Consider the following 21,842-nt stretch of genomic DNA (forward strand, 5'->3'; position numbering starts at 1 on the left):
ATAAATGTATAGAGAAAGTAAATATGATTTTATAAGGTCAAGAAACAAATGTAAAGAAAATATTCTGTATGGGAAAATAATTTGCTCAAGGCCATACATCAAGAAGGTAGTAGAATCAAAATAAATTAAGTTCAAGACTAATTTAGAAAGACTCCTCTTTTCATGATCTAAGATCATGTAAGTGGCTCGGCACAGCTTGCTCTTCTACTCAGAAACTATCTGCAAAGTAAATACTGCAAAAGGCCAAGATTATTAATATACATTCATTCTCAGTTAGTTCAGATTGGATCATTCTTCACTGTTAGGTTGGGGGCATTTTTCTGTTGTTTCAAATTCATAAGTGGACAGTTTCTGCATTGCTGTTTTAACATCTCCTTTTGACTTCTCCTTCTTATAGTTACAGATTTATGGTAATGGAAAGACTGGGAATAGATTTGCAGAAGATCTCAGACCAGAATGGTACTTTTAAAAAGTCAACTGTCTTGCAGCTAGGTATCCGAATGGTAAGAAAGAATGACTTATTTCCCATGCTCCATTTTCAGATTATTTACTTGTTACAACATACAAATTGTTGCCCTTTGTGGAATTATCAGAGAATGAAGGATTATTGCCCTAGAAATGTCAGTTATTGAGAGTAGATGCTATTTTGGTGAAATTGATAACAGTGGGCTCTGTAAGTGACAGAATGTGCTGTGTTTGGCACTACAAACTCAATTAGGCTTTGGTTCTACTGATTTCCGCACCCCCCCCCCCCCCCCCCCGCCAACAGCTTTGTTTTACATACCAGGACAAGCTTGCATTGCTATAAGAATAACCTCTCTTTTGTCAGTTATTTTTATGACAATCACACATGTGATAAGGGGGTGCTATAAAGTTTTTGTTATGAGTTTGGGATGGTGGCAGTCGTTAATGTGGCAGTGAATAATATCAATATATACTTTGCCAAATAAGAAGCAATGAAATCTTACTAGCACCCATGTACACATTTTGTTTGTACCACATATTTGTCTTATCTTGTTGGTGTTTGGTTTGCCTAAGCTTCATTTTATTTTTTCCATTTTAGATAGAATGAGACTACTCCTGCCAGGTTGGGATGTGGCAAATAGAATTCATTAATTTTCCCACTCATCCTCTAGCCAGCCAGCAGATGTTTTTGAGCACTAGGTGTAGATAACATGCAAGTCTCAAGGGCTTCAGAGAGGAAGCATAGATGTTTTCTGTTGCTCTACAGAGGGAGAATGGCTTTCTCTGTGGTAATGGACATGGTGTTTTGTTCTGGGGGCCTCAAAACTTACTTAATAATTATTGCTTGAGTGAGGAGTTGCTGAGTGGGCGTCATGATTATTTCACTTCAGTTCTCCGATTTTGCTATGTTTCTCCTCTTTGGACAGAAGATTTGGGCATCAGACTGTTGGGAGTGTCACACAGGTATTGCTGAGTCTTGGCTTCCTTTCTATCACAGGTGCCCTTAAAACATTAAAACATTTGGTGTTCAAGAATCCTTTTATGCAACTTTTCCCCAGGATGCGTGACCAGAACATGTGATAATTTTAGAATAGACAAATGCACAGTTGGGAAATACATCACTTTGTAATTGTTAATATGAAAAAAAAAGTGTTATTTTCTATTCAAAATGTTCAGGTTGATCATGAGTTCTAAACTGACATCAATATAACTGTATATATTTCTTTTCACAGTTGGATGTACTGGAATATATACATGAAAATGAATATGTTCACGGTGATATAAAAGCGGCAAATCTGCTCTTGGGCTACAGAAATCCAGATCGGGTAAATACAGTATTAAGCTGTTGCCTTCAGTAAGGATCCTCAAAGTACCGTACTGAGACAGACATTCAGAAAACAAACTCCTGACTGGGAAGAGTTTGCAAATGAGGACTTAACATGATGAGTGTTATAATTTATCTTATCTTGCTTATCTAATTTAATGCATTAAATTAATAAGTAGGGCTTCCCTGGTGGCCCAAATGGTTAAGAATCTGCCTGCAGCGCAGAAGGTTTCAGCTTCAATCCCTGGGTTGGGAAGATCCCCTGGAGAAGGAAATGGCAACCCACTCCAGTATTCTTGCCTGGAGAAGTCCATTGACAGAGGAGCCTGGCAGGCTAGTCAGTGGGGTTGCAAAGAGTCAGACACAACTGAACAACTTTCACTTTTTGAAATAATATGAGGAAACTGAGATTTGGTTCAGTTCAGTTCAGTCACTCAGTCATCTCCAACTCTATGTGACCTGATGGACTGCAGCACGCCAGGCTTCCCTGTCCATCACCAATTCCCAGAGCTTACTCAAGCTCATGTCCCTCAAGTCGGTGATGCCATCCAACCATCTCATCTTCTGTCGTCCCCTTCTCCTGCCCTCAATCCCTCCCAGTATCAGGATCTTTTCCAGTGAGTCAGTCTTCGCATCAGGTGGCCAAAGGATTGGAGTTTCAGCTTCAGCATCAGTCCTTCCAATGAATATTCAGGACTAATTTCCTTTAGGATTGACTGGTTTGATCTTTTTGCAGTCCAAGAGACTCTCAAGTGTCTTCTCCAACACCACAGTTCATAAGTATCAGTTCTTCAGTGCTCAGCTTTCTTATAGTCCAGCTCTCACATCTGTACATGACTACTGGAAAAAGCATATCTTTGACTAGATGGACCTTTGTTCACAAAGTAATGTCTTTGCTTTTTAATATGCCAACTAGGCTGATAGCTTTTCTTCCAAGGAGAAAGCGTCTTTTAGTTTCATGGCTGCAGTCACCATCATCAGTGATTTTGGAGCCCAAGAAAATAAAGTTTGTCAGTGTTTCCATTGTTTCCCCACCTATTTGCTATGAAGTGATGGGACCAGATGCCATGATCTTAGTTTTCTAAATGTTGAGCTTTAAGCCAACTTTTTCACTGTCCTCTTTCACTTTCATCAAGAGGCTCTTTAGTTCCTCTTCACTTTCTGCCATAAGTGTGGTATCATCTGCATATCTGAGGTTATTGATATTTCTTCCAGCAATCTTGATTCCAGCTTGTGCTTCATCTACTTGGTGGGGGGTATTAAATAATTTGTTAATGGTCACATAGTAGCTGGGTAAGGATTTGAACTTCTGAACAAGTATAAACAAAGAACTAACAAAATTAAATGAGAGAAGGGATGGGTTTATACAGATAAAAATAAAAGCTGTCACCTTGGTTCCTCTTCCACTGTATAAACAATTAAGTTTTTAATAGAGCTACTTTCCCAATATAACTTTCTGTGAAGATGGAAATATCCTATATGTTACTGTTCAGTGTGGTAGCCATTAGCCACATGGGCTATTAAGCACTTGAAATGTGGGTAGTACAATGTCAGTGCTGATGAGGACGTGGGGCAGGAGGAACTCTCATTCACTGCTGGTGGGATGACCACTGTGGAAGACAACTGGGCAGTGTCTTACAAAACTGAACATGTTATAACATATGATCTGGCAGTTGAATTCATTGGTATTTACACAAAGAAGTTGAAAACTTATATCCACACAAATACCTACATGAGATGTTTATAGCAGCTTTAGTCATAGTTGCCAAAACTTGAAGCAACCAAGATGTCCTTTAATAGATAAATAAACTAGCTCATCTAGACAATTCAGTATTACTTGGCGTTAAAAAGAAATGAGCAGTTAAGGCATGAAAAGACATGAAGGAAGCTTACATGTGTATTACTAACTGAAAATCTGTGTAATTCAAATTATTTAACTTTTGGAAAAGGCAAATCTATGAAGACACCAGAAAGGTCAGTGATTGCCAAGAGTTAGAGGGAAGGGAGGGATGAACAGGTGGAGTACAGAGGAGTTTAGGGAAGCAAAACAATCATGGATAGATGTCATTTTACATTTGTCAAAACTCATAGCATATTCCCACCAAAAGTGAACCCTAATGTAAATTATAGACTTTTAGTGATAATGTTGCATCATTGTAGATTCATCCATTGTAATGGATGTGATACTGTGGTGTGGAATGTTGATAGTGAGGAAGGGTGTATTTGGGAAGAGGGAAGAATGCTTTGTGAGAACTTACTATAACTTGCTGCTCAGTTTTACCTACCTTGCTATAAATTTAGTAAAATTGAATTTGAAACTGCTCTAAAAATATTCTGAAATAGTGTAACTAGTGTGACTGAAGAACTGAATTTAAAATTTACCTTAATTCTAATTAGTGATATTTTTCATCTTACTTTGTTCCCCAGCTTTCAGTCAGTTCAGTTCAGTTCAGTCGCTCAGTTGTGTCTGATTCTGCGACCCCATGAATTGCAGCGCGCCAGGCCTCCCTGTCCATCACCAACTCCTGGAGTTTATTCAAACCATGTCCATCGAGTCGGTGATACCATCCTGCCGTCTCATCCTCGGTCGTCCCCTTCTCCTCCTGTCTCCAATCCCTCCCAGCATCAGGGTCTTTCCCAGCATCAGTCCTTCCAATGAACACCCAGGACTGATCTACTTTAGAATGGACTCGTTGGATCTCCTTGCAGTCCAAGGGACTCTCAAGAGTCTTCACAACCACAGTTCAGAAGCACCAATTCTTCGGCACTCAGCTTTCTTCACAGTCCAACTCTCAAATCCATACATGACCACTGGAAAAACCATAGCCTTGACTAGATGGACCTTTGTTGGCAAAGTAATGTCTCTGCTTTTGAATATGCTATCTAGGTTGGTCATAACTTTCGTTCCAAGGAGTAAGCGTCTTTTAGTTTCATGGTTGCAATCACCATCTGCAATGATTTTGGAGCCCCCCAAAATAAAGTCTGACACTGTTTCCACTGTTTCCCATCTATTTGCTGTGAAGTGATGAGACCCGATGCCATGATCTTAGTTTTCTGAATGTTGAGTTTAAGCCAACTTTTTCACTCTCCTCTTTTACTTTCATCAAGAGGCTTTTTAGTTCCTCTTCACTTTCTGCCATAAGGGTGGTGTCATCTGCATATCTGAGGTCATTGATATTTCTCCCGGCAATCTTAATTCCAGCTTGTGCTTCCTCCAGCCCAGCATTTCTCATGATGTACTCTGCATATAAGTTAAATCAATAGGGTGACAATATACAGCCTTGATGTACTCCTTTTCCTATTTGGAACCAGTCTGTTGTTCCATGTCCAGTTCTAACTGTTGCTTCCTGACCTGCATATTGGTTTCTCAAGAGGCAGGTCAGGTGGTCTGGTATTCCCCAGCTTTATTGAGGTTTAATTGACAAAAATTGCATATGTTTAAGTTGCACAACATGAATTTTTTAAGGTATGTAAAGTGATGATTTATTATATGTATGTACTGTGAAATGATTAATCAAATTAACACACCGATCACTTCACATAGTTGCTTTTTGTTTTGTTTTATGGTGAGAACACATAAGATGTACTCTTTTAGCAGATTTGAAGTAGTCACCATGTTGGGCATTAGATCCCCAGAACCTAACTCATCTTCTAACTAAAAGTTTGTACTCTTTGACCAATATCTCTCCATTTCTTCCAGCTCCCTTCCCCACCAGCCCCTGGCACTACTGTTCTACACTCTGGTTCTATAAGTTACTTTTTGTATATTTCACATGTTAGTGAGATCATGCAGTATTGTCTTTCAGTGTGTCTTGCCTTGTTTCACTTAGCATTATGTCCTCTGGGTTCATCCATGTTGTTGCAAGTGGTGTATTTCTATCCTTTTTATGACTGATTGTGCATATATTTAGCACATTTTCTTTATCTATTTATCCATCAGTAGACACTAAGGTTATTTATATGTCTTGGCTACTTTTAATAATGCTGCAATAACAGGGGAATACAGGTATTTCTTCAAGACAATGATTTCATTTCCTTTGGCTATATATCCAGAAGTAGTTTGCTGGATCATATAGTAATTCAGTTTTTAATGTTTGAGTTTTTTTTTCTGAAGATGCTCCATACTGTTTTCTGTGCTTCCCAGGTGGCACTGTGGGTAAAGAATCCACCTGCTAATGCAGGAGACTCAAGAGATGCAGGTTTGATCCTGGGTCAAGAAGATCTCTTGGAGTAGGAAATGGCAATCCACTCCAATATTCTTTCCTGGGAAATTCCATGGACAAAGGAGCCTGGTGGGCTGCAGTCCATGGGGTTGCAAGAATCAGAGATGACTGAGCACGCATGCATGCACACACATACTGTTTTCTGTAATGACTGTACCAGTTTACATTCCCACCAACAGTTGTACAGGGGCTCCCGTTTCTCCAAACCCTCACTAACATTTGCTCTCTCTAATAGCCTTCTAACAGGTATGAGGTAATGTCTCATTATGGTTTTGATTTTTCATTTCCCTGATAATTAATAATGTTGAGCATTTTTTCATACACTTATTGGCCATTTGTATGACTTCTTTGGAAAAACTGTCTCTCTAGGTTCCCTTGTCTGTGTTTTAATTGAGTTATTTTGCCTTGCAAGTGAGTGTTATGGGTTCTTGTATATTTTGGATGTTAACCCTTAGCAGATATGTGGCTTGCAGGTATTCTCTCCCATCCCATCGGTTGCCTTTTCATTTTGTTGATGATTTCCTTGGCTCTGAGGGATCATTTTCATTTGATGTAGTCCTACTTGTATATTTTTGGTTTTGTTACCTATGCCTTTGGTTTCAGTTGCAAAAAATCATTGCTAAAACCAGTGCTCATGGATTGGAAGAATTAACATTGTTAAAATGTCTGTACTACCCAAAGCATGCACATGAGTTTGGGTGAACTCTGGGAGTTGATGATGGACATGGAGGCCTGGCGTGCTGCAGTTCATGGGGTCGCAAAGAGTTTGACACAACTGAGCAACTGAACTGAACTGAACTGAACCCAAAGCAGTCTACAGATTCAGTGCAGTCCTTCCCAAAGGTCCAGTAATATTTTTCACAGAAATAAAAACCAAGTCCTCAAATGTATATGGAAGCAAAAAAGACCCTGAAAAGCCAAAGCACTCTGGAGAAAGAACAAATCTGGAGGCATTATACTTCATGATTCAAACTATATTGCTGTGCTCTAGTAATCAAAGCAGTATACTGTTGGGATAAAAGCAGACACAGTGCAACAGAACAGAACTTAGAGTAATGCAGATATGATCAGTTAATCTTTGGCAAGGGTGCCAGGAATATTCAATGGGGCAACGATAGTTTCATCAATAAATGGTGGTGGAAAAATGGGATATATACATGCAAATGAGTAGACTTGGATTCTTATACCATATACAAGAATAAGCTCAAAATTGTTCAAAGACTTAAATGGAAGACCTGACACTGTGCATCTAGAAGAAACCTAGGGAGGAAGCTTAATTTTAATTGATTTAAACTTATAAGCCACATGTCGCTAACAGCCAGTGCATCAGCAGAGATTTAAAAAGTTAAAAAATGGAGCGTATTAAAAAAATAGCATTTAGCTGGGTGTTTAACTGAACTGTACGTGAAGAGAGAAATTTCTTAATAAAAATACCCCTAAAATCTTAGAAAATATGGAGAAATTTCAAATTTTAAGGTGTCTGTATATTTTAAAAAGTTGGAAAAGGAAAGGCAAATGAAAAGCTGAGAAGTATTTATGACAGATAAACTTTAGGATATATAGCAAGTTCTTCAAAAATTAATAAAATAAAAAACAACAAATAGTTTCTTAAAACAATGATTGAAAAGAATGAACAACATAGAAGAAATAGAACTATTTGAGAAATAGATGAAAAAAGTTCCCCATCACTAACAACTGAGAGATGTACAAATCAAAACAATGAGGCAACATTTCAAAAGAACTTAGCAAATAGGAAAAGTCTAAAATAATGGTCCGATGACATTCAGGCTGATGAGGGTACAGGCACTTGTAGAATGCCAGTGGGAATGTAAATTAAATGAGAGTAGGAGATGAAATCAAGTTAATGGAAGTGCAATTTGGAAATATATATTAAAAGCCTTTAAAAGTGTGCCTGCTTTTTAAAGGTTAGATTTATTGAAATACAATTTACAAACAATAAAATCATCTTCTTAAATGTATAGTGTGATGTGTATTTACACATGTAAATTGTATAACCAACACCACAAGACATAGAGCATTTCTATCATCCTCAGTCAGTCCCCTTCTCTCACCGAGGCAATGATTTCTGCCTTTTTTTTTTTTTTAAACATTTTTAGCGATGCCATGTAAATGGACTTACAGGTTTTTACTCTTTGTGTCTGGTTTCCTTTACTTAGCATATTTCTGAGGTTGATCCGTGCTGTAGTTTGTTACTAGTTCACTCCTCTTTAATGATAGGTAGTAGTCCACTGAAAACTATTGCAGTTTCTTTCCTGTTTACTTCTGGATAGATATTTGTATTGTTTCCAGTTTTTGACAATTATGAATGAGGGTGTAGAAACACTTACGTACAGGTTTTTGTATAGGTTATATATTTTAACTTCTGGGTAAATAACTAGGCATGGAATTCTCAGGTTATGTGAACGTGTATGTGTGCTAAATTGCTTCAGTGGTATCCAACTCTTTGTGACCCTATGGAACATAGTCCAGCAGGCTCTTCTGTTCATGGGATTCTCCAGGCAAGGATACTGGAGTGGATTGCCACACTCTCCTCCAGGGGATCTTCCCAACCCAGGGATCAAACCTGTGCCTCTTGAGTCTCCTGCATTGGCAGTTGGGTTCTTTATCACCAGTGTCACCTGGGAAGCCCCATGTGAATGTGTATGTATGACTTTAAAAGAAGTAGCCACATTGTTTTCCAGAGTGATTATACCATAATATATTCCCAAAGGCAATGTAGGTAATTCCAGCTGTTCTATTACATGCCACCATTTGGGCTTCATTAGTTGTAAAAATTTTTTTAAGCCATTATAGTAGACGTGTGGTTATATTGAAGTTTATTTAGGTTATAGTAGGTTATTTATTTATTTTTGGTGATGCTGGGTCTTTGCTGCTGCCTATCAGTTCAGTTCAGTTCAGTCACTCAGTCAAGTCCGACTCTGCTACCCCATGAACCGCAGCACACCAGGCCTCCATGTCCATCACCAACTCCCAGAGTCCACCCAAACCCATGTCCATTGAGTCGGTGATGCTCTCCCACCATCTCATCTTCTGTTGTCCCCTTCTCCTCCTGCCCTGAATCTTTCCCAGCATCAGGGTCTTTTCATATGAGTCAGCTCTTCGTATCAGGTGGTCAAAATATTGGAGTTTCAGCTTCAACATCAGTCCTTCCAATGAATACCCAGGACTGATCTCCTTTAGGATGGACTAGTTGGATCTCCTTGCAGTCCAAGGGACTCTCAAGAGTCTTCTCCACAACCACAGTTCAAAAGCATCAATTCTTCAGCACTCAACTTTCTTTATAGTCCAACTTTCACATCCATACATGACCACTGGAGAAACCATAGCCTTGACCAGATGGACCTTTGTTGACCAAGTAATGTGTCTGCTTTTGAATATGCTATCTAGGTTGGTCATAACTTTCCTTTTAAGGAGTGAGCGTCTTTTAATTTTATGGCTGCAATCACCATCTGCAGTGATTTTGGAGCCCAGGAAAATAAAGTCAGCCACTGTTTCCACTGTTTTCCCATCTATTTCCCATGAAGTGATGGGACCAGATGCCATGATCTTAGTTTTCTGAATGGTGAGCTTTAAGCCAACTTTTTCACTCTCCTCTTTGACTTTCATCAAGAGGCCCTTTAGTTCTTCTTCATTTTCTGCCATAAGTGTGTGGTAGATCTGCATATCTGAGGTTATTGATATTCATACTAATTTGGAGAAAGTGGAGAAAACCACTAGACCATTCAAGTATGACCTAAATCAAATCCCTTATGACTATACAGTGGAAGTGAGAAATAGATTTAAGTGACTAGATCTGATAGAGTGCCTGATGAACTATGGATGGAGGTTCATGATATTGTACAGGAGACAGGAATCATGACCATCCCCAAGAAAAAGAAATGCAAAAAAGCAAAATGGCTGTCTGAGGAAGCCTTACAAATAGTGGTGAAAAGAAGAGAAGCGAAAAGCAAAGAAGAAAAGGAAAGATATACCCATTTGAATGCAGAGTTCCAAAGAATAGCAAGGAGAGAGAAGAAAGCCTTCCTCAGCGATCAATGAAAAGAAATATAAGAAAACAACAGAATGGGAAAGACCCTAGATCTCTTCAAGAGAATTAGAGCTACCAAGGGAACACTTCATGCAAAGATGGGCTCAATAAAGGGCAGAAATGGTAGGGACCTAACAGAAGCAGAAGCTGCTGCCTATAGGCTACTCTTTAGTTGTGGTGTGTGGGTTTTTCACTGCAGTAGCTTCTCTTGTGGAGCACAGGTTCTAGGTCGCACAGGTTTCAGTAGTTGTGACATGGGGGCTCAGCTGCCCTCCAGCATGTGGGATCTTAGTTTCCAGACCATGGATCAAACACACATCATGCATAGGGAGGTGGATTCTCGACCACTGGACCATGAGAGAGGTCCCCTAGTAGCAGGTTTGTTTTTAAGTTGTTATTTTATTTATCCTGCCTACACTGGGAGTGTAAATCCAGCCATTTTATTCCCACTTTGCCATAAGTGGGCTTCTCTTGTGGCTTAGCTGGTAAAGAATCCACCTGCAATGTGGAAGACTTAGGTTCAATCCCTGGGTTGGGAAGATCCTCTGGAGAAGGGAAAGGCTACCCTCTCCAGTATCCATGCCTGGAAAATCCCATGGACTGAGGAGCCTGGTGGGCTACAGTCCATGGCGTCGCAAAGAGTCAGACATGACTGAGCAACTTCACTTTCACTTTCTGATGGTGGGAAAGATTGAGGGCAGGAGAAGAAGGGGAACGACAGAGGATGAGATTGTTGGATGGCATCACCGACACAATGGACATGGGTTTGGATGGACTCCAGGAGTTGGTGATAGACAGGGAGGCCTGGCATGCTGCAGTCCATGGGGTCACAAAGTGTTGGACACGACTGAGCGACTGAACTGAATTAAATCATTTTACCAGGATATGTTTTAGAGTAGATCTCTGTGTATTGGTTTTCCCAGTTACTTTATGGGCCCTTTTGATACATTAATTAAGCTTTTTGTTTCCAGAAAGTTTTCTTGGTTTATAGTTTTAAATATTAGTTCTCTGTGTGTTTATGTTTTTAATTAAAACAATGGAGAAAGGAACTTAAGTAGTAAGCTATTTATTGGGAAAAAAAATAAGTGGGAAAAAATTCAAAATTAGAGAGGGAAGATGTTGAATGATTTGACATGAAGAAAAGGCAAGAAAAGTTGGCATTTATACAGCCTTTGTCAAAGCAAAAGGGTTATAAGGATTGAGGTAAAACTGGAAGGTAGAGTCAAAGAAATTTTGCATAAAAATAGCAGCCTTCTTAGTTAAGGTGAAATGGTAAGATTCTGACAAGGATAATAATCAAAAGTCATGTCCCAGATAGTCAGTTGGGGGCACAACTGATGTTCTGGGATGTTTTTATTTTGTTTGGTTTCTTGGGGAAAGTTTCCCAAAAATATTCACAGTGGGATTAAATAATGTTTTTCTTTAAAAATAGTCCCATTGAAAGTCTAAACGCCTATTGTAAATTATTTTGATTCTTCTCATTACTTTCCCTGCATTTTAATAGCATCTATTTTTTGATAATTCATCTGACACTGTCCAGATTTAGAAGTTTTAAGATTCTCGAAGTGTACACCCTTACCCTTCTTTCATGATTTTCAGTGTTTTTATTGAAAACAACAAAAAAAAACCACCAACTTTATCTATGGAAAACTCTCATTTTAAAAAAATCGAGGATTTTTAGGTGCTTCTTTACATCATCTCTGTTTTAATCAGATATTTTAAAATATTTTAGACAAGATATGAAAGAATCTTTGTTTTTCATTCTTTAGTGCTAATATTGGGCTTCCCTATTGTACTTTGTAGAAGAAATGGAAATCAAATATACTGGTTTGATTTAAAAATTCTTTAAAATAGTATTACGAGAAATGATACTGAGTAGTGGTTTTGCCAATGAATCCAACCAGTCCATGCTAAAGGAGATCAGTCCTGGGTGTTCATTGGAAGGACTGATGCTGAAGCTGAAACTGCAATACTTTGGCCATCTCATGCAAAGAGTTGACTCATTGGAAAAGACACTGATGCTGGGAGGGATTGGGGACAGGAGGAGAAGGGGACGACAGAGGATGAGATGGCTGGATGGCATCACCAACTCGATAGACATGGGTTTGGGCAAACACCAGGAGTTGGTGATGGACAGGGAGGCCTGCCGTGCTACAATTCATGACGTCACAAAGAGTCGGACGTGACTGAGTGACTGAAGTGAACCGAACTGAACTGAACTATTCATTTGGCTGCATCTCCCAGCATCACTAGCAAAGGAAGTTGAAGCATTTTAGCTTAAATGATGGTTTGTGCCCGTCTTTTTATTTCATTGGTGCTGATGTGCTCCTCATGTGTGGAAGGCCATCAAAAGCACATTATTCTTTTCAGGCAAAGCTTACATCCCAGCTCTTACCTGAAGACTTCCTTAATGATTCTTCTGCACTGATCTCCATTTCTAACATCCTTGATCTTCTAATGTGTATTTTAAATGAGCAAAATGTTAAAGTAAAATCTCACTTGTCTTGTTTTGTCTTATATTCTGAACAAGAATAATGAGGAGGCTTGAGGTTTATGTTTAGGAAGGTATACTTCTCTTCCTCTTTTTGAATTCCTTACAGCACCTTGGTTAGTGTTCCTTTATTAATAACCCTTTAAGAAATACTTCATTGACTTCTTAGGACAGGAGGCTGATACCTCTGACTTAGTACCAGGACTAAGTGGTACTTGATTATTCAGCTCTTTGACCTCACCATGCCCCATGTGTTTCTGCCCCAGAGTTCCTACTAAATTGAAGGGGATGGCCCTCATTGGTACAGGGGAACAATTCTTCATGTCAACATCTGGAGTGATCAATATACCATAGGAAAGTTGCAATTTTTATAAACACTTGTTCGATTACTGAGATTTGTGTTGGACCGAAAGTCAGGAGACCAGGTTCTGGTCCCAGGTCTAACACTTTGAACTGCAGCTTTCAGAAAGTTATTTCACCTGGGTGGATTTTGGCTTTTTTTTCTGTAAAACGTGGAGCTCTGGCTAAGTGAACTCAAAAGTTTCTTCTTGCTGTAAAAGGCTGTAATTCTCTGAAAACGTGTTTTCCAAGTGCTTAATACACATTACCAAAGGTGATGTTTCTTAAACTGTTTTCAACGTGTTGCTTGCTGTTATATAGCTAAAGAAGTTAAAAAGTTCAAATTTAGAAAAACAATTTAATGATATGAGAGCAGGAATTGTAGCACCTGACCTGTGTCTGCTGGCAAAATGCTTGCTTTCAGATTCTCTAGGATATCCATAGGATAGGGTCATAAGCTTCATTAAAGCTGCTTGTTCACTGTTTGTTAGAGGGGATTCTAACATAATCCATTTATCCATCACAGTTACTTATAAGATGGAGTGTGAATTTGTGTTTATAAGAATTTTACATGGTATGTGAACCTATCTGGTTACCATTTAGAGAGAGCATTTCCTTTGTTGAACGTATATAGTCCTGGTAACATTCCTCTGTATTTTATTATTTCCAGAGTAGCATTATATGATCTTAACTTGATGATACCATAATATTGCTAGATGGTACAGCTGGCAAGGCTACTTTAAAATATTTTGATATTGCATGTATAGGATTATGCTGCAGATTAAATAACATGGTAGTGTTTATAGTCACTTAAAGTGTACAATAACGTGCATGTTATTTTCTTTCTTCCTAGTGAGTTTCTGCTGTATTTCTTCAGTTGGGCAATAAGACTTTGAAAATTGTTGCTATGATTTTAGGTATTTTAACTTTGAAAATTAATATTTTATGAGTTTTATATTAATAGAATTATTTTTAAAATATACACTTTCATTGGCATTTTATCTCAGTGTAATTATTTATCATATGGATATATTGTTTTAAAGATTTAACAGGTTGCATGTATCTGCTATTCATAGATCATTTCTACAAACTTTCTGTTTTGGAATCCTTTCAGAATGATTTGTCAAGTAAAGTCAGCTCCAAATTTTATTTCCATCTAACATTCTGTAATGTGTTAATACTACCAAGTTTTACTGTACTCCAATTTATTACTTTAAAATTATTTAAGTAATCAAATGTATTTCTAGCTTTCTTATCTGATATTTAATAGTGTTCCTATAATTAAAATTTCTGTACATGTATGTATTATAATAAGATGTCTGATTTGAATCAGATTAGCTCCATATAAAAATTCTTATTTCAAAGTACTTTCCAAATGACAGGTATATGAATATAGACTATTGGAGTCATTATTGGAGGGTGATGATGGGTGGGAAATTATTGAAGAGAAACATCATAATATAATTTGAAAGCCATGGTATCCATATTTAAAATTAATCTTTTATAAAGCTTATTTCCCAGTACTGAGACTCTGAGAACCTGTTAAGGGCTGAATATGGTTTTATTTACTAGTTAATATGGGAAAGTGGCATTTCTGAATTCTGAGTTAACTCATTGAACTGTATAAACTGGCTGGATTAAGAGGTATGCCTGTATCTGCTGTGCTGTGCTCAGTTGTGTCTGACTCTTTGCGACCCCATGGATTGTATCCCCCCAGGCTCCTCTGTCTATGGAGATTCCCCAGGCAGGAATACTGGAATGGGTTGCCATGCCCTCCTCCAGGGGGTCTTCACAACCCAGGGATTGAACCCAGGTCTCCCGCATTGCAGGTGTATTCTTTACTGCCTGAGCCACCATGGTTTAGGGGCTGTTAAACTGTGAACTGGAAATTTCCTAGTGGTCCAGTGGTTAGGACTTGGCATTTTCACTGTAACAGCCCTAGTTCAATCACTGGTTGGGGAACTAAAATGCCATGTGCTGCACAGCCATGAAATTAGATGATTACTTCTTGGCTGGAATGCTGTGACAAACCTAGTGAGTGACAGTTGCTCAGTTGTGTACAACTCTTTGCAACCCCACAGACTATACAGTCCATGGAATTCTCGAGGCCAGAATACTGGAGTGAGTAGCCTTTCCCTTCTCCAGGGGATCTTCCCAACCCAGGGATTGAACCCAGGTCTCCCAGGAAGATTCTTTACCAGCTGAGTTACAAGGGCCCTAGACAGTGTGTTAAAAAGCAAAGATGTTTCTTTGCCAACAAAGCTCCAGCAAAGCTCCATATAGTCAAGGCTATGGTCTTTCCAGTAGTTATGTGCAGTTGTGAGAGATGAACCGTATCGGCAGAGCACCGAATAATTGATGCTTTTGAACTGTGGTGTTGCTGAAGACTCTTGAGAGTCCCTTGGACAGCAAGGAGATCAAACCAGTCATTCTTAAAGGAAATCAACCCTGCATACCCATTGAAAGGACTGATGCTAAAGTTGAAACTCCAGTACTTTGGAGTTTCACCTAATGGGAACAGCCATCTCATTGGAAAAGTCCTTGATGCTGGGAAAGATTGAAGGCAGAAGAGGGCTACAGAGGATGAGATGATTGGATGGCATCAAATGATGCAGTGAACATGAATTTGGGAAAACTCTGGGAAATGGGACAGGGAGGCCTGGCTTGCTGTAGTCCATGGGGTCACAAAGAGTTGAACACGACTGAGCGACTAAACAACAACAGCAACATGCTTCATGACATCACAGAAACAGACAACAACTGTGGACCCCTCAAGGGGAAATACACTTAAGAATGGCATGATTGCTGACAATTTCAACAGTGTCTTGGAAATGAATAGAATTTGTAGTTAATGTAGAGCAAGGAGATGCTTTTAAATGTTTAGGTAACTGTGTTTTATGTAAACACAACTTGCTTTGTAAAGTGAAACTTTTTATAATATAGTAATCACAGTCAAATTATACCAGCTATTATTTTGTATCTTCTGTTAAAGATACAAGCTCTGATAATGCTTTGTTGTTCAGTCACTAAGTCATGTCCAACTCTTTGTGACCCATGGACTACAGCACTTCAGGCTTCCCTGTTCTTCACTATCTCCTGGAGTTTGCTCAGACTCATGTCCCTTGAATGCCATCCAGCCATCTCATCCTCTGTCACCCTTTTGTCCTCCTGCTCTCAGTCTTTCTCAGCATCAGAGTCTTTTCCAATGAGTTGGCTCTTTGCATCAGGTAGTCAGAGTATTGGAGCTTCAGCTTCAGCAGCAGTCCTTCCAGTGAGTAGTCAGGATTGATTTTCTTTAGGAATGACTTGATCTCCTTGCTGTCTAGGGGATTCTCAAGAGTCTTCTCCAGCTCCTCAGTTCGAAAGCAGCAATTCTTCAGTGTTCAGCCTTCTTTATGATCCAACTCTCACATCCATACATGACTAATGGAAAAACCGTAGCTTTGACTAGACAGACCTTTGTTGGCAAAGTAATGTCTCTGCTTTTTAATACACTGTCTAGGTTTGTCATAGCTTTTCTTCCAAGGAGCAAGTGTCTTTTAATTCTGTGGCTGCAGTCACTGTCCATAGTGATTTTGGAAACCAAGAAAATAAAATCTGCCACTGTTCCCACTTTTTCACTGTCTATTTGCCATGAAGTAATGGGATCAGATGCCATGATCTTCATTTTTTGACTGTTGAGTTTTTAGTCAACTGTTTTACTCTCCTCTTTCATGCTCATCAAGAGGCTCTTCAGTTCCCTTTCACTTTCTGTCACTAGAGTGGTATCATCTGCATATCTGAGGTTGTTGATATTTCTCCCGGCAGTCTTAATTCCAATATGTAATTCATCCAGGCCAGCATTTTGCATGATGTACTCTACATATGCGTTAAATAAGCAGGGAAACAATAGACAGCCTTGTCATACTCCTTTCTCAATTTTGAACCAGTCTGTTGTTCCATGTCTGGTTCTAACTGTTGCTTCTTGATCAGTATCCAGGTTTCTCAGGAGGCAGGTAAGGTGGTCTGGTATTCCCATCTCTTTCAGAATTTTCCATGGTTTGTTGTGATCGACAAAAGTCTTTAGTGTAGTCGATGAAGCAAAAGTAGATGTTTTTTGGGAATTCCCTTGCTTTTTCTGTGATCCAGTGATATTGATGATTTCCTCTGCCTTTTCTAAATCTAGCTTGTACATCTGGAAGTTCTTGGTTCGCATATTGCTGAAGCCTAGCTTGAAAGATTTTATTACCTTGTGAGCATGTGAAATGAGTGCAGTTGTACAGTAGTTTGAACATTCTTCAGGCTTCCCTGGTAGCTCAGCTGGTAAAGAATATGCCTGCAATATTGCTGGTTCGATTCCTGGGTCGAGAGAGATGCTGGTGAAGGGATAGACTACCCCCTCAGTATTCTTTGGCTTCCCTAGTGGCTCAGATGGTAAGAATACACCTGCAATATGGGAGACCTGGGTTCGATCCTTGGGTTGAGAAGAACCCCTGGAGGAGGGAATAGCTACCCACTCCAGTTTACTGGCCTGGAGAATTCCATGGACAGAGAAGCCTGCAGGCTATAGTCATGGGGTTGCAGAGTTGGACACGACTGAGCAACTTTCACTTGAATATTTTCTGTCATTGCCTTTCTTTGGGATTGGAATGAAAACTGGCCTTTTCCATTCCTGAGGCCACTGTTGAGTTTTCCAGATTTATTGGCATCTGAGTGCAGCACTTTAACAGCATCATCTTTTTAGAATTTGGAATAGCTCAGCTAGAATTCCGTTACCTCCACTCGCTTTGTTCATAGTAATGCTTAAGTAATGCCTGCTTGACTTCACACCCCATGATGCCTGGCTCTAGATAGTGCCCACACCATTGTAGTTATCTAGGTCATTAAGACCTTTTTTGTATAGTTCTTCTATATATTCTTGCTATCTCTTCTTAATCTCTTCTGCTTCTGTTAGGTCCTTGCCATTTCTGTCCTTTATTGTGCCCATCTTTCCATGAAATATCCCCTTTGTATCTCTAGTTGTTTTCTTCTGTTTCTTTGCACTGTTCACTTAGTAAGGGTTTCTTATCTCTCGGCTATTCTCTGGAACTCTGCATTTAGTTAGGTATATCCTTCCCTTTCTCCTTTATCTTTTGTTACTCTTCTTTTCTCAGCTACTTGTTAGGCCTCCTCAGACAGCCACTTTGGCTTCTTGCGTTTCTTTTTCTTTGCGGTGGTTTTGGTCACTGCTTCCTCTTCATTGTTATGAACCTGCATCCATAGTTCTTTAGGCACTTTGTCTACCAGATCTAATCCCTTGAATCTATTTGTCATTTCTACTGTATAGTCATAAGGGATTTAATATAGGGTGTACCTGAGTGGCTTATGCTTTTCCCTATTTTTTTTTTTTTTTTCAGTTTAAGCCTGAATTTTACCATAAGGAACTGATGATCTGAGCTCAGCTCATGTCTTGTTTTTGTTGACTGTATAGAGCTTCTTCATCTTTGGCTGCAAAGAATATAATCAGTCTGATTTCTGTGTTTGCCATCTGATGATGTCCGTATGTAGAGTTGTCTCTTGTGTTGTTGAAAGAGGGTGTTTGCTATGACCAGTGTATTCTCTTGGCAAAGAGAATGTTAGCCTTTGCCCTGCTTCATCTTGTGTCCAAGGCCAAACTTGCCTGTTACTCCAGGTATTTCTTCAGTTCCTACTTTTGCATTCCAATCCCCTAGGATGAAAAGGACATCTTTGTGTGTGTGTTTGTGTGTGTGTGCATGTGTTAATCCTAGAAAGTCTTGTAGCTCTTCATAGAACCATTCAGTTCAGTTCAGTCGCTCAGTCGTGTCCGACTCTTTGCGACCCCATGAATCGCAGCACGCCAGGCCTCCCTGTCCATCACCATCTCCCGGAGTTCACTCAGACTCACGTCCATCGAGTCCATGATGCCATCCAGCCATCCATCCTCGGTCGTCCCCTTCTCCTCCTGCTTCCAATCCCTCCCAGCATCAGAGTCTTTTCCAATGAGTTAACTCTTCGCATGAGGTGGCCAAAGTACTGGAGTTTCAGCTTTAGCATCAGTCCTTCCAAAGAAATCCCAGGACTGATCTCCTTCAGAATGAACTGGTTGGATCTCCTTGCAGTCCAAGGGACTCTCAAGAGTCTTCTCCAACACCACAGTTCAAAAGCATCAATTCTTCGGTGCTCAGCCTTCTTCACAGTCCAACTCTCACATCCATACATGACCACAGGAAAAACCGTAGCCTTGACTAGATGGACCTTAGTCGGCAAAGTAATGTCTCTGCTTTTGAATATGCTATCTAGGTTGGTCATAACTTTTCTTCCAAGGAGTAAGTGTCTTTTAATTTCATGGCTGCAATCACCATCTGCAGTGATTTTGGAGCCCCCCAAAATAAAGTCTGACACTGTTTCCACTGTTTCCCCATCTATTTCCCATGAAGTGATGGGACTGGATGCCATGATCTTCGTTTACTGAATGTTGAGCTTTAAGCCAACTTTTTCGCTCTCCTCTTTCACTTTCATCAAGAGGCTTTTTAGCTCCTCTTCACTTTCTGCCATAAGGGTGGTGTCATCTGCATATCTGAGGTTATTGATATTTCTCCCGGCAATCTTGATTCCAGCTTGTGTTTCTTCCAGTCCAGTGTTTCTCATGATGTACTCTGCATAGAAGTTAAATAAGCAGGGTGACAATATGCAGCCTTGACATACTCCTTTTCCTATTTGGAATCAGTCTGTTGTTCCATGTCCAGTTCTAACTGTTGCTTCCTGACCTGCATACAGGTTTCTCAAGAGGCAGATCAGGTGGTCTGGTATTCCCATCTCTTGAAGAATTTTCCACAGTTTATTGTGATCCACACAGTCAAAGGCTTTGGCATAGACAATAAAGCAGAAATAGATGTTTTTCTGGAACCCTCTTGCTTTTTCCATGATCCAGCGGATGTTGGCAATTTGATCTCTGGTTTCTCCACCTTTTCTAAAACCAGCTTGAACATCAGGGAGTTCACGGTTCACATATTGTTGAAGCCTGGCTTGGAGAATTTTGAGCATTACTTTACTAGCGTGTGAGATGAGTGCAATTGTGCGGTAGTTTGAGCATTCTTTGGCATTGCCTTTCTTTGGGGTTGGAATGAAAACTGACCTTTTCCAGTCCTGTGGCCACTGCTGAGTTTTCCAAATTTGCTGGCATGTTGAGTGCAGCACTTTCACAGCATCATCTTTCAGGATTTGAAATAGCTCAACTGGAATGCCATCACCTCCACTAGCTTTGTTCATAGTGATGCTTTCTAAGGCCCACCTGACTTCACATTCCAAGATGTCTGGCTCTAGATTAGTGATCACATCATCATGATTAGCTGGGTCATGAAGATCTTTTTTGTACAGTTATTCTGTGTATTCTTGCCACCTCTTCTTAATATCTTCTGCTTCTGTTAGGTCCCTACCATTTCTGTCCTTTATTGAGCCCATTTTGCATGAAATGTTCCCTTGGTATCTCGAATTTTCTTAAAGAGATCTCTAGTCTTTCCCATTCTGTTGTTTTCCTCAATTTCTTTGCATTGATCGCTGAAGAAGGCTTCCTTATCTCTCATTGCTATTGTTTGGAACTCTGCATTCAGATGCTTATATCTTTCCTTTTCTCCTTTGCTTTTTGCTTCTCTTCTTTTCACAGCTATTTGTAAGGCCTCCCCAGACAGCCATTTTGCTTTTTTGCATTTCTTTTCCATGGGGATGGTCTTGATCACTGTCTTCTGTACACTGTCACAAACCTCATTCCATAGTTCATCAGGCACTCTATCTATCAGATCTAGGCCCTTAAATCTGTTTCTCACTTCCACTGTATAATCATAAGGGATTTGATTTAGGTCATACCTGAATGGTCTAGCGGTTTTCCCTACTTTCTTCAATTTAAGGCTGAATTTGGCAATAAGGAGTTCATGATCTGAGCCACAGTCAGCTCCTGGTCTTGTTTTTGTTGACTGTATAGAGCTTCTCCAACTTTGGCTGCATAGAATATAATCAATCTGATTTTGGTGTTTACCATCTGGTGATGTCCATGTGTAGAAACATTCAACTTCTTCAGTATTAGTGGTTGGGCATAAACTTGGATTACTGTGATGTTGAATGGTTTTCCTTGGAAGCAAACCGAGATCATTCTGTTGTTTTTGAAACTCTACCCAAGTACTGTATTTTTTTGATTATGAAGGCTACTCCATTTCTTCCAAGGGATTCTTGCCCAACAGTAGTAAATATAATGGTCATCTCTATCAAATTCACCCATTGCCTTCCACTTTAGTTCACTGATTCTTAAACTGTCAATGTTCACTCTTGCCATCACCTGCTTAAGCATATCAAATTTCCCTTGATTCATGGACCTAACCTGAACCATATACCTAAAGCTGAAGAATTGATGCTTTTGAACTGTGGTGTTGGAGAAGACTCTTGAGAATTCCTTGGACTGCAAGGAGATTAAACCAGTCAATCCTAAAGGAAATCAGTCCTGAATATTCATTGCAAGGACTGATGCTGAAGCTGAAGCTATAGTACTTTGGCCCCCTGATGCAAAGAACTGACTCATTGGAAAAGACCCTGATGCTGGGAAAGATTGAAGGCAAAAGGAGAAGGGGATGACAGATAATGAGGTAGTTGGATGGCATAACTGACTCTATGGACGTGAGTTTGAGCAAGCTCTGGGAGTTGGTGACGGACAGGGAAGCTTGCCTGGCGTGCTGCAATCCATGGGGTCGCAAAGAGTCAGACACAACTGAGCGACTGAACTGCACTGATGGACCTGATATTCTAGGTTCCTGTGCAATATTGTTCTTTACAGCATCAAACTTTTCTTTTACTACCAGACGCATCCACAACTGAGCATCATTTCTGCTTTGGCGCAGCCTCCCTTTCTTTCCGGAGCTATTTTTCCACTCTTCCCCGGTGCATTTTGGACACCTACTGACCTGGGGTCTAATCTTCTGGTGTCAT

The 21,842-nt window shown here is 39.7% G+C and overlaps 1 protein-coding gene across 4 annotated transcripts in view; it reads left to right on the forward strand.

Annotated features, from left to right (window-relative positions):
• VRK2 (VRK serine/threonine kinase 2) overlaps positions 1-21,842 on the forward strand; it is a 99,232-nt gene that overhangs the window by 33,235 nt on the left and 44,155 nt on the right. For all 4 annotated transcript variants that reach the window (XM_052648495.1, XM_052648497.1, XM_052648494.1 and 1 more), the window contains exons 6-7: positions 398-503; positions 1,698-1,790. In XM_052648495.1, coding sequence (XP_052504455.1) covers positions 398-503; positions 1,698-1,790 — 199 coding nt within the window. The remainder of the gene's footprint in view (positions 1-397; positions 504-1,697; positions 1,791-21,842) is intronic.

This window comes from Budorcas taxicolor, chromosome 11 (genome assembly GCF_023091745.1).
Source record: "Budorcas taxicolor isolate Tak-1 chromosome 11, Takin1.1, whole genome shotgun sequence".
Lineage (NCBI taxonomy): Eukaryota > Metazoa > Chordata > Mammalia > Artiodactyla > Bovidae > Budorcas > Budorcas taxicolor.